An 11,444-nucleotide genomic window follows, 5' to 3' on the forward strand; every position below is an offset into this window, starting at 1 on the left:
AATCAGAGAATCCTTACCCTAGTTAAAGCAAGACTTCCAGGTTCCCACCGGTACTCTTCCCCCGAGGGAGAAGAGAGTCTATTTACAAGAGAAAGAGACACAGTTTTGCTCAGCTGAGGCGCTATAGAAGGGACAAAGGGAAATCAACAAGAGGTGCTTCAGAAGGAGAAACAGAAGTTTGCTCAGCTATTAGGTGCTTGCAACAATGTGGTTAGGGAGGCAATCAATTGATCCTCTGCTTCTCTAGCGTTTTTTGTTTAATGTAAAGGGAGGCAAAAAAAGAGCCATCCGGCTTTTATTGAAGATTAATCATATTTACAACAGAGACGAGTTACATTGTCGAGGGAGAAAATGAACACATGCTAGAAAAAGAAGCTAAATAACCCAAACCAAGTGTCTGATAAAAGAATCCTCTCTGCTCCTCTAACTAAAGCTTGCTGGTTTTCGCATCTTCAACTAGACCAAAGATCGCTCAACTTGGCTGGCCTTCCCTTAGCACATCAGCTAACTTCTTAAGATGGTTCAAAAGCTCTTGGCGAAGGAACAATGAGCAAGCAGGTGGCTCGTTGAATCCAGTCCAGCATCACAAAGGGATATCCTCGAGTTCACCATTCCATCCATTCTTTACAAGGATTTCTTCTCTGTGCAGCTTGTTCTTCCACGTTAGCCACAAGAAAACTTCGACCTTCTTTAGGATGGCCGCATTCCAAATGAATTTATAAAACGAATATGACAATACCATTTTAGGTGAGTTTCCAAGGTCCAAGCCGGCGCATTGGCCTAACGGCACTCAAAGGTCCGCTTACTTTTGGTTAAAGAACAAGTGACAGTCTCCATTAATTTGTTGATAAATTTGTAGTCCAAGTCGCCTTAATGAATCATTTTGGTCTCCCACCACCAGCCATGAGGCGTTCCTACCCCAAACCGTCCCCTTCAACCATTTCTCTAATCCTTATCCCCCTGGCCGTGCTAGCTTTTATCTGCCTCTTCCTCTACCCCAAGGATTTCGAGCTCCAGTCCCTCGTGGTGACCGCCTGCCGTCCCTCTCGATCTCCCTCTTCCAATTTCATCGACCCGGTCGCCCCGAAGCCCGACTTCCGTCTCCTCATCGGCATCCTCACCCGCGCCGACCTCTACGAGCGCCGCCACCTTCTCCGCCTTGTCTACTCCCTCCAGCCCAGACGCGCCACCGCTCACATCGACATCCGCTTCGTCTTCTGCAACCTCACCAAGGAGGACCAGCGAGTCCTCGTCGCCCTCGAGATCTTGCGCTACGACGACATTATCATCCTCAACTGCACCGAGAACATGGACAACGGCAAGACCTACACATACTTCGCCAGCCTCCCGGAACTGTTCGACGGAACCAATGGCGACGACCGGCCTTACGACTACGTCATGAAGACCGACGACGACGCCTACCTGATACTCGATAACTTGGCGGAGTCATTGATGAACAAATCGAGGGAGGACATGTATTACGGATTTGTGCTCCCTTGCGTCAGCATGGATCCATTCCACGACTACATGTCGGGGATGGGGTATATATTGTCGTGGGACTTGGTCGAGTGGATCTCGACGTCGGAGATGGTGAGGAATCGTACGGTCGGGCCGGAGGACAGGTTGACGGCGGAGTGGCTGAGAGATGGGAACAAAGCGAAGAACCGGTGCACGGCGAAGCCGGCGATGTACGACCACCCGGAATCGGAGCCCCGCAGCTTCTGCCGGCACGAGTTTGTGCCGCATACCATTCTGGTGCACAAGGTGAAAAATAGCTTAAATTGGGCCAGGATGCTCGAGTACTTCAATGCCACTGATGGGTTGAAGCCTTCCAAGTTCTACCATATTTCTTGAGCGCTCCCCCTTTCTTTTTTTTTTAAGTTTCATTTTTGTGTTACTTTGGGGATGTACAATTCTCTGATTTCTTGTATTACTTTAATACGCGAACGTGACAAGGGTTGAGGTTATGTCTGTCCGATGGCTAAGAAATACTATGCTCCTATTGACAAAAAAAATCTAGTATAATAATTGTAGATCAAAAATTGTGTTCTGACCTATGGATTGAGTGCGATTAGCCACTTGACATTTAAGATTTCTTGCCTAGATTAAAAAAAGAAAAGACCAACCTTTTTTCAATTTGTTGAAAAACTCCAGCCCTTTTTGATCCAACTCAATCAGGGTGTGGGCACCATCTTATTTTTGAGGAGTGCAGAAGAATATTGCGATACAATCTTTTTAGATTTCATAGAGAAGTGAACAACGATGCTATAGGATCTACTTTTATCGGCGTCTATAGTTGATCTTCCTTTCTAGTTTTCTAACATTTTGTTTTCTAACTCTCAAGATTGTATTCTTTTTGCTTAATTTAAATCATCCAATTTACGGAAAAAGTATAAAATTCTAGCCCTTTGTAGGTCCAAACTTTGACTGCTTGAACAAGTAATACCATAGCAACTAGAATCATTATTCTGTTTTCGCATTGAAATAGGATGAGTTGGGGCAACTTACATCAATTGCTCCTCATATATAGAAGCTGAAAGGGATTTTGATTTAATCGTAATCTAAGATTATAAGGTGAGGGAAATGGTTCTAGACTTCCAGTATAAGAGAACATTAGCTCTACTGCAGCAATATCATTTTGCCATCAAAGTCAAAAGCGACATTACCTCCCTGTACACTTGTTGTAATCAGCAATCCTAAAATTAATTATTCAACTACCCTACTTGGCCAACCATTACAATTCATTAGAGTTTTACATGTATGATGCACATGAATGTAAACATGATGGTTTCCGATTCAGTTTACCCGATTAATGAGATCTTATATGAAAGCAAATTAGCAAAGATATTATGTGAGGCAGATATCAATATATTTACTTCTTCCATGCGTGGAAATTTGGTCGATACTTATAAAGTTAAAAAACCAGAACAACTATTTCTAGAAGCAAATTAAAGAAATTTTGGAGGAAGGCTTCCTGACCTAGAACAACTATTTCTAGCAGCAAATTTGACAAGAAATATCCCTCTCCATATATGCAATATTTTCAAGTTGAAAAACCAAGTTACTAACTTGAGCAACTTCTTGCAATAGCAGAACTTTTCAAAATTCGGAGGACTCTTAGTTTATCAAGACTCTCCTCGTTACTTGAGAATCGAAGTTCCCATGTGTGATGGAGATGATAAGTGGCCTTTGACATGACCATATTTCTATGTCCAATACTAGTTGACTTGGCCACGAGGTTGCTTGATCCAATGTAATTAGCCGTTGCACAAATACTCCATCATTCTGTTTGATTACGTACTCAAGGCAACGAGAAATATGCGTCGTGCCCTTATGCAGTGCGCATGGATCCTAACGCCAAAGTCAACTTTTGTTTGCTTTCTTTCTTTTCTTCCATTAAAGTTAGCCTGCCGGCATATTTTTAGAAAAACTAAAATTATCAATTAAAGAAATTTTGGAGGAAGGCTTCGTGACCTAGAATAACTATTTCTAGCAGCAAATTTGACAAGAAATATCCCTCTCCATATATGCAATATTTTTAAGTTGAAAAACCAAGCTACGAACTTGAGCAACTTCTTGAACTCTTAATTTATCAAGACTCTCCTAGTTACTTGAGAATCGAAGTTCCCATGTGTGATGGAGATCATAGGTGGCCTTTGACATGACCATATTGCTATGCCCAATACTAGTTGAGTTGGCCACGAGGTTGCTTGATCCAATGTAATTAGCCGTTGCACAAATACTCCATCATCCTGTTTACATAGTCGAGCAAGGAGAAATGTGCGCCGTGCCCTTATGCAGTGCGCATAGATCCTAACGCCTTAGTCAACTTTTGTTTGTTTTTCATGTGAAGGGAGGCAAAATTGCACCCAGATTTTATTCATGGAAGTGAGATATGTACACCAGCCTAAGCCAACCCTTCGTTTCGCTCAAAAAACGTGAACACTGTAGTGGACCCAAATATAGCGGCTCTCTTCCGTTCCTCCCCCCCAGATTCTCGCCTCTCTCCGTGCGTTCATCTCCCCAGAGGTTGTTATACACTGCACGCAACACTAACACTGACGATAGCGCTAACAAGCAACCCAAGCATCATGTCCGTCAGTGGAGATTGGGGAGGTGTGGCATTTGTGATCAGAGACCATAGCTCCAGATTGATTGCTGATAGAGAATGTCGTTCCCTTGAGGCCTCGGCATTTGGGGTGGAGCTCAGAGCGGCATGAGAGGAGCTATCTCATGCGAGACATGTGCTAGGGGCTGACATGATTATTCTGGAGGAAAATTCCGCTGTCTTGATTGACCGCCTCCAAACAGAAGGGCGGGAGGAGGTGGAACAGCTGCTACTGTATGTCATGCACCGGATGCTACGGAACTGTTGGGCTATCTAGGTCAGACATGTCCTTCGGAAGGCGAACCAAACTGCTGATTGGGTCGCTTCCTTCGCTGCTAAGCATTCTTAGGAGTTTTCTGTGGTCCCAGCAATCTTTAGTTCCTTTTTTTAACAGTTTGAGCATCCGGCTCTTAAAAAAAAAAAAAGCATCATGTCCGTACCCACGGAATCTCGACCCAACTTGATGCTTAAAGGCCAACGCTGCCCGCCGTTTGAGCCCCCATCAGCAGCGATGGAGCGTTCCTTCCCCAAGCCATCTCCTTCCACCGCGGTCCTCCTGCTTCTCCCGCTATTCCTCCTAATTCTCATCGTCCTTGTTCTCTACCCCCACGAGTCCGAGCTCCAATCCCTAGTCACCTCCTGCCGGCCCTCTCGAAGCGCCAGCTTCATCGAGTCGGCCACCCCGAAACCCAACTTCCGGCTGTTCATCGGCATCCTCACCCTCCCCGACCACTACGAGCGTCGCCACCTCCTCCGCCTCGTCTACTCCCTCCAGCCCAAACTCACCACCGCCCACGTCGACATCCGCTTCGTCTTCTGTAACCTCACCAACGACGACCAACATGTCCTCATCGCCCTCGAGATCATGCGCTTCGACGACATTCTCATCCTCGACTGCGCTGAGAGCATGGACGATGGCAAGACGTACGCTTACTTCTCCAGCCTTCCAAAACTGCTCAACGGCACCAACAACGGTGGTGGCCGACCTTACGACTACGTCATGAAGGCCGACGACGACATTTATATTAGGCTACAAGAATTGGTCGAGTCATTGAGGAACAAACCGAGGGAGGATGTGTACTATGGGCGTGTGATCCAATGCTACGAAACGGATCCTTATAAGGGTTACATGTCGGGGATGGGGTATGTATTGTCGTGGGACTTGGTTGAGTGGATTGCGACGTCGGAGATGGTCAGGAACCATACGGTTGGGCCGGAGGACAGGGTGATGGCTGGGTGGCTGAAGGATGGAGAACGAGGAAAGAATAGGTTCAATGAGAAGCCGGCCATGTACAACTACCCGGAAGGACGGCTCAACCCCTGCATGCATGAGTTCATGCCGGATACCGTCGCGGTGCACCAGCTCAAGGACAACTCCAGGTGGGCGAGGACCCTCAAGTATTTTAATGTCACTCATGCGTTCAAGCCTTCTACGCTCTACCATATCCCTTGAAACGATTCCCTTAGCTTCTCTCCGCAGAAAAAAAAAAAAAACGAATTTAATTCGTTTTCACTAATAGTTTGTAATACTGCAGATGGATATAATATGCTTGTGTGTGGGTGGTGGTGTTTTGGTGGGGTGGTGAGCATACATCCATACACGCCTTCAAGAAATTCATAAATTTATCTGTGGAATAACATTCTATTAATGTGTCGTAATATTGCTGCTTGCCATCTTAGATGCATAACTAGTTTATAAACTCAAATGTCTTGGTGGATCGATCAACAATTCAATCTTCCTTTCAGAGGAAATGTTAGCTCGACGTGCAACTATGACTGGTTGTTCTTTGGTTAGCGTCTTCCATCCGGGACACGCTTGCCCCAGATGGCTAAGGGTGCATGTTGTCAACTAGCCCCCAAACTAGGTTGAGGTAAGCCCTCTATCTTCGGATTGTCAGACTAGTGGGTTGAGGTTATCCTCAATCCGAACAGCTTATCCCTAACGAACGTTGAACTTCGGGCAGTGGCTCCTTGCGCGCTAGACCAGTCTGTTGCACACCTACAAAATTATTTAGGTATACAAAAACTGATGAAAAACATCAACCTGACATAGCCTAGATCCAGCCCAGCATTCCCTGTCTCTCGCCTTATCTCCGCCCTAAATTCTTCTACATTCCCAGTCTCTCGCCTTATCTCCGCCCTAAATTCTGCTGCTTTCCACGTTGCCTTCGTAACGGCGTGTACCGCCGATGGTGTTCACGTGCATGGTACGAAAAGATTTTGGCAATAGGAAATTATGAGAAATTTCAACTAATGCGACCAAATTCGATGTCGGGTCCCCCACATGCGCTTGCCTAAAATTTAGTTCATAACGCAACCGTTCCTTTCTAGTCTGTCCCTAGTTAAACTACGTAACGAATGTTAGCTGCGGACTTAGGCCAAGTGTTCAATCTTTTTCTAATTACACCAAGTACTGACTACTTTAAGTCATCTAAGCGGGTGTCATAAACATTTCCAATCAACGGCCAACCTCCATTGGAATTAAGACCCATACTTTGTAAACCCTCCAAACTCCTGCCACCAGCTGTCGTGAAGCCTTCCCTTTCCGAACCAACTCCTTGCACTATAACTGTAAGGCCCAGTCACATTGGGCCATCCTGTTGGCCCAGCCCGGTACCTAAATCATGGCCTGAAGGCCCATTATCAACACAAAACTAGCCAGTGCCCTAGTTGAACATGAGAGAGGAGAATGGGTCCTTCTCCATCACAAACTCCATTAGAGGCTAGGATAACCTAGCCTTCACTTTTATTTAAAGCCCTCAAGCCCCCAATTCTTCCTCATCCGAAGATCGTCGCAGTTATCGCCGTTTTTTTTTCTCTTTCCTCCCTTTGATTGCCGACAACTTGAGCTCCCTATCCTCATCAAAAAACACAAGCAATCCCTCGCCGGAAGCATAGGTAAACGAGTCTTGATCTTCTTCTCTTTATTTTCTCGTTCATAAGCCTCGTTGCTGGCCGAGTATTTGCGAAAAATTCATGGAAAGGTTATCTCACGTTTTCTGATTAGAAAACCTTCTCCTTATGTTCTTTTTCTGGCCTCCTTCGCCGCCAGCGCTTGTTGCCGAAGTTGGGGACTTATCCTCCATGCCACTCTTGGTCATTGCCGAGTCCACCACCGGAGATTCATGATGGCAATGGGGAAGAATCAAGCCCCTATTTTTGACCATTTCCTTCCTTCTCCTGTTGTCGGTTGCCCTACTACCAATCGTCGGTTTTTCGGCTGTCGACCCCCACGGCCACCCGATTGTGGCCCTCTTCTTCTTCTTCTTCCTCTCTTTCATCTTCTTTTCTTCTTTCTTTCTTCTTCCTTATTTTTCTTTTTTGATTTTCTCTCTAAGCACACCAAGGGATCCTAGTGTAAGCCCTATCTTTTTTTTTTGTTCGGGTCTCAGTTGGCCCCAGTTAGGAGCTATGAATTTGGTTACCGTTGACCTTTATTGAGTCACTTAAATCATAGCTCATTTTGATTAGTTTAGTTCGCCTTGTTTAGACCGATCCGTACAGTCGGATATCATTGCCTGATCAACTTTGCCTTTTTTTTTATCTTGATTTGGGCATGAAGTCGTATCCCCAATGGTACCTTAATTTTTAGCTTTCATAGCTTCTAAGAGAATGATAAAATTAATTATATTTTTTTGATATTAAAATAGATGAATATGACCTATCTAATTGAGGTGAGATTTTGAAGCATGAAGAAGTAAGTAACCTAATGCTTTTTATACAGTAAGTAACCTAATGTTTCAAAGTATATTTTCTGATCTTTGGTAAAATTATAATTAGTTTATTAAATTTGATTGTGATCTCTATTTTATATTTGATTAAATAGATCAGAATTATTATTATTATGGTAATAATTATTTTAAAACATGTTATGTATTATAATATTATTGTATGATGAATTTTGAAAAATATTATCTAGTAATTTATGAAATTTATTATATATATATATATATATATATATATATATATATATATATATATATATATTCTCAGCTTGGTTATGATCTAGCCTCGCTCATGAGGATTATTCATTAGTCTTGTCGACTTATAATCTGAGAAATTAATTTCGACATCGAGCCACCGTTGATCAAAATAGTATTATTTGTTATCGGACACTTTGTGCACCTTGTATCTGCTATCTGACCCATGCCACTGGGTTATATGGCCATAGCTTGATGTTGGGTCTAGCATCTGTGCCGGAAAACCTGCACATAGAAAGAAGAAGAGTTCGAAAGTTATTGGAGTTGATTCAACTAGAGGCCCTCCAATGATTAGCCAACGAAAAAGGCTTCACGGAATAGCAAAGGAGAAAGATGAGACCTGGAATAAGATAGAGAAAGAGTAGAATATTGTATGTACATCATCCGTATCTAAACTAATATCTTGAGCCTCCGTTTATAGATGAAAGTCCTTGTTCTACTAGAGTTGGACCATAGAGTCCGATGTCAAGTGAAGAACTATCTCTTAGCTTTCTTTATTTATATCAACCGAAGAATCCGAGTCTAACAAAAATAGATTTCTTCGGTGCCATGATGTGTCGGTCTACAATTTGGTGATCAAATTTGGGCAACATCACGTTAGTTGATAGTCATTGGTAAATCAGCATGTGTAGGCTTCGTGAGCTTTTCATATGTACATAACAAGCACCTCAAAGAATTTTTTTAGGTATTACATCACTTTAAACCATTTTAAATAAAATTTATAGTCATACATAAGTTTTGTAGTAATGGAACATGATGACCAATCATTTCTGACTCTACAAAGTCATGACTCAGGAACGGGAAAAAGAAAATAGACAAAACCGAAGCTACAAGCATTACTGGACTATCAAATACAGACAATTTTAATATATAGCAAATCATTATTGCATTCAATACAATATACTAATGGGCAAAAGGGTATATCTAGTTAACTATTTAATTTTAGAGAGAGGAGGAGGTTACAAATGGGATAAGAGAAATCAGTTAATATTTCTAATAGGGAGACCGTTTATGAACGATTAAATAATGTCTGATGGCGAGATGAATTAAAAAAATTTAACAAGGAACTAAAAATTTAACATATCAAAAAATTAGGGACCCATAATTTTTTGTTCGAGGACTAGATTCAAATTGGTGTCGGCAAAAAAATAATTTTTTTTGCATGAATACTCTCCTAATATCGAATTTTGCATGAATACCCTTCTAAAATTGATATTTGCATATATACTCTCGTAAAATACTTGTTTTGCTATTCTACTCTTTTTTTTATCCTTATTTTTGCATATGTACCCACGCCATCTAACACCGGTAAAAAATTAACGGTTTTCAAATTAAAATGACTCAAGTATCCTTAATGGGTAGATGTGCAAAAAAAAACATATATAATGTGATCATGGTGGAAGACAAAAAAGTAATTTTAAATATTTATTTTTTAATTAAAATAATATATGGTTTTATTAATGGTGTTAGAAGAACGGTTAAATTAAGGGTTGTGTAAAAATAGTGTTTTATGAGGGTCCAAAAATAAATATAAATTTTAAGAGGGTATTCACACAAATTTGATATTTTAGAAGAGTATTTATGCAAAATAAATCCAAATAATTTTTACCATTGGTTCGGCTAAAAAAAATTACAGACCCTAATATTTTTTATATTTACACTTATGTCCGCGATTCACTCTCTCTTTTTCTTTTTTTTTTGATAAAACAATATTTCATATTGCTCTTAAATGAGTACAGCCAGCTACATCAGCAGAAATAAAATAAAACAGAGCATCAGGGACGGTATCCCTAGTCCAAATAACCTCTCCAAAATGCCGAGCAACAAAAGAGGCAACCCAATCGGCCGCTCTGTTTGCCTCTCGATACACATGTGCTGCATGAAAGGAATATATCTCCCTAACCAATCTGCGGATCTTCCGAATCAGTGGGTGGCCATCCCCAAATCTATCCACTCCTCGTATCCAGTCAATCACCGTAGAGGAGTCACCTTTCAGGTAGACTCCATCTGCACCAAGTACCCTCCTCGCATAGGAGACGCCCTCCCAGGCTGCCCGAAGCTCCACCTCAATAGTGGTCGAACCAGGGGTGCATCGACCTCCTGCAACAATCAGCTTGCCCTGGTGATCTCTGATCACAAAGCCTGCTCCTCCGTAAACTCCATCCGCCGACCTGCCGCCATCAAAATTAACTTTGAGATGACCAAAAGGCGGGGGCACCAAGGAAAATAAAGCGAATCTAGGTGCTGTGACAGCGAAATGGGTACCCCAGATGTCCCTGGCCATCTTATAGGATCTCGACACGGTTGTCGTGGTGATCTCCGCAGCATGCCGAAAAGCCCTGCCCACCGCCGTCCTCGGAGTCGACCCACTGCCCTCAAAGAGGCACGCATTTCTGTCCAACCATATGTGATAGGCGAGGTATGCCCTCCTGATCCCCTCCTCAACAGTGCTAGGTCTCCTCATAGACTCCTGTAAATGATGCAATAGATCTTCCACTGACTCCGATGTATGTGCGAGAGGAATAGATGATCTCTCCCAAATCTGCACTGCCCTAGGATAGCTAAGGATGACATGGGTCACAATCTCCTCAGTGTCGGACAAGCCTCGCAGAATGGAGTGGTTCGAATACCTATCCCTGCTAACATCCTCCGGGTCGGTAGGCAGCCCCAAGCCACCTTCCATAAGAATAAGGCCACCCACGGGTGGATCCGCATCCGCCAGATCCAACCTTCATCCATCTGTCGAGCTGGCTCTCTACTAATCAGCGCTCGGAGGTCCCTGGCATGTACCCTGGATCGCCCTGTCGGCACCCATACCAGTCGGTCCGGCTTCTCCCTGAACGAAATGGGAAGAGTTAGAATCTGCTCTGTCAAGTGCTCCTTGAATGTCTCCCGAATCAACCCCTCCCTCCATCTGCCCTCCTCAGCAATAAGCAAGTTACTGACCCTGTACCCAGCTAGCCTATCAGTGTCCACCATGGTCGGTAGTTGACAGATAGGCATCTCAGTCATCCAACTATCCTCAAGGACATCAACAGAACGCCCATCATCTATGACCCATCTAACCGCGGGGAGCGCTATCTGGGCCTAGAACACATCTCCATCCAAATAGGTGAGCAGTGACGTCGTACCCGGCTGCTCGTCGCCGCTGAGATGGCCCCATATTCACTCTCTTCAGCACACTCGGTAGCTCCTTTGCAAATCTCTAGATGACGGATAGACCCAGAGGGGCGTGCACTTCTTAAATTGGATGGGTCTATTTATCAACTGCATTGTCGCGGCTAGGGCCCTTCGTCCGTTCGGTTTCGGCCTGGGAGAGAGAGAACGTGAGCGTCCATGGCGATCTTTCAGAAACG

The 11,444-nt window shown here is 43.5% G+C and overlaps 2 protein-coding genes across 2 annotated transcripts; both read left to right on the plus strand.

Moving 5' to 3' along the window:
- Positions 1-903: 903 nt before the first annotated feature.
- On the plus strand, positions 904-1,973 carry LOC103720439. The gene has a single exon (XM_008810132.2). It carries the CDS (start codon positions 904-906, stop codon positions 1,852-1,854), a length of 951 nt encoding a protein of 316 aa, XP_008808354.1. The 3' UTR covers positions 1,855-1,973.
- Positions 1,974-4,619: 2,646 nt separating this feature from the next.
- LOC103720440 (hydroxyproline O-galactosyltransferase GALT4-like) lies at positions 4,620-5,622 on the plus strand. Its single transcript, XM_008810133.2, has one exon. It carries the CDS (start codon positions 4,620-4,622, stop codon positions 5,559-5,561), a length of 942 nt encoding a protein of 313 aa, XP_008808355.2. The 3' UTR covers positions 5,562-5,622.
- Positions 5,623-11,444: the final 5,822 nt, after the last annotated feature.

The sequence above is a fragment of the Phoenix dactylifera genome, chromosome 7, assembly GCF_009389715.1.
Source record: "Phoenix dactylifera cultivar Barhee BC4 chromosome 7, palm_55x_up_171113_PBpolish2nd_filt_p, whole genome shotgun sequence".
Classification (NCBI taxonomy): domain Eukaryota; kingdom Viridiplantae; phylum Streptophyta; class Magnoliopsida; order Arecales; family Arecaceae; genus Phoenix; species Phoenix dactylifera.

Bases quoted from the DNA above. Each gene is read 5' to 3' on its own strand.
- LOC103720439 (XM_008810132.2), top strand. From the start codon at position 904: ATGAGGCGTTCCTACCCCAAACCGTCCCCTTCAACCATTTCTCTAATC.
- LOC103720440 (XM_008810133.2), top strand. From the start codon at position 4,620: ATGGAGCGTTCCTTCCCCAAGCCATCTCCTTCCACCGCGGTCCTCCTG.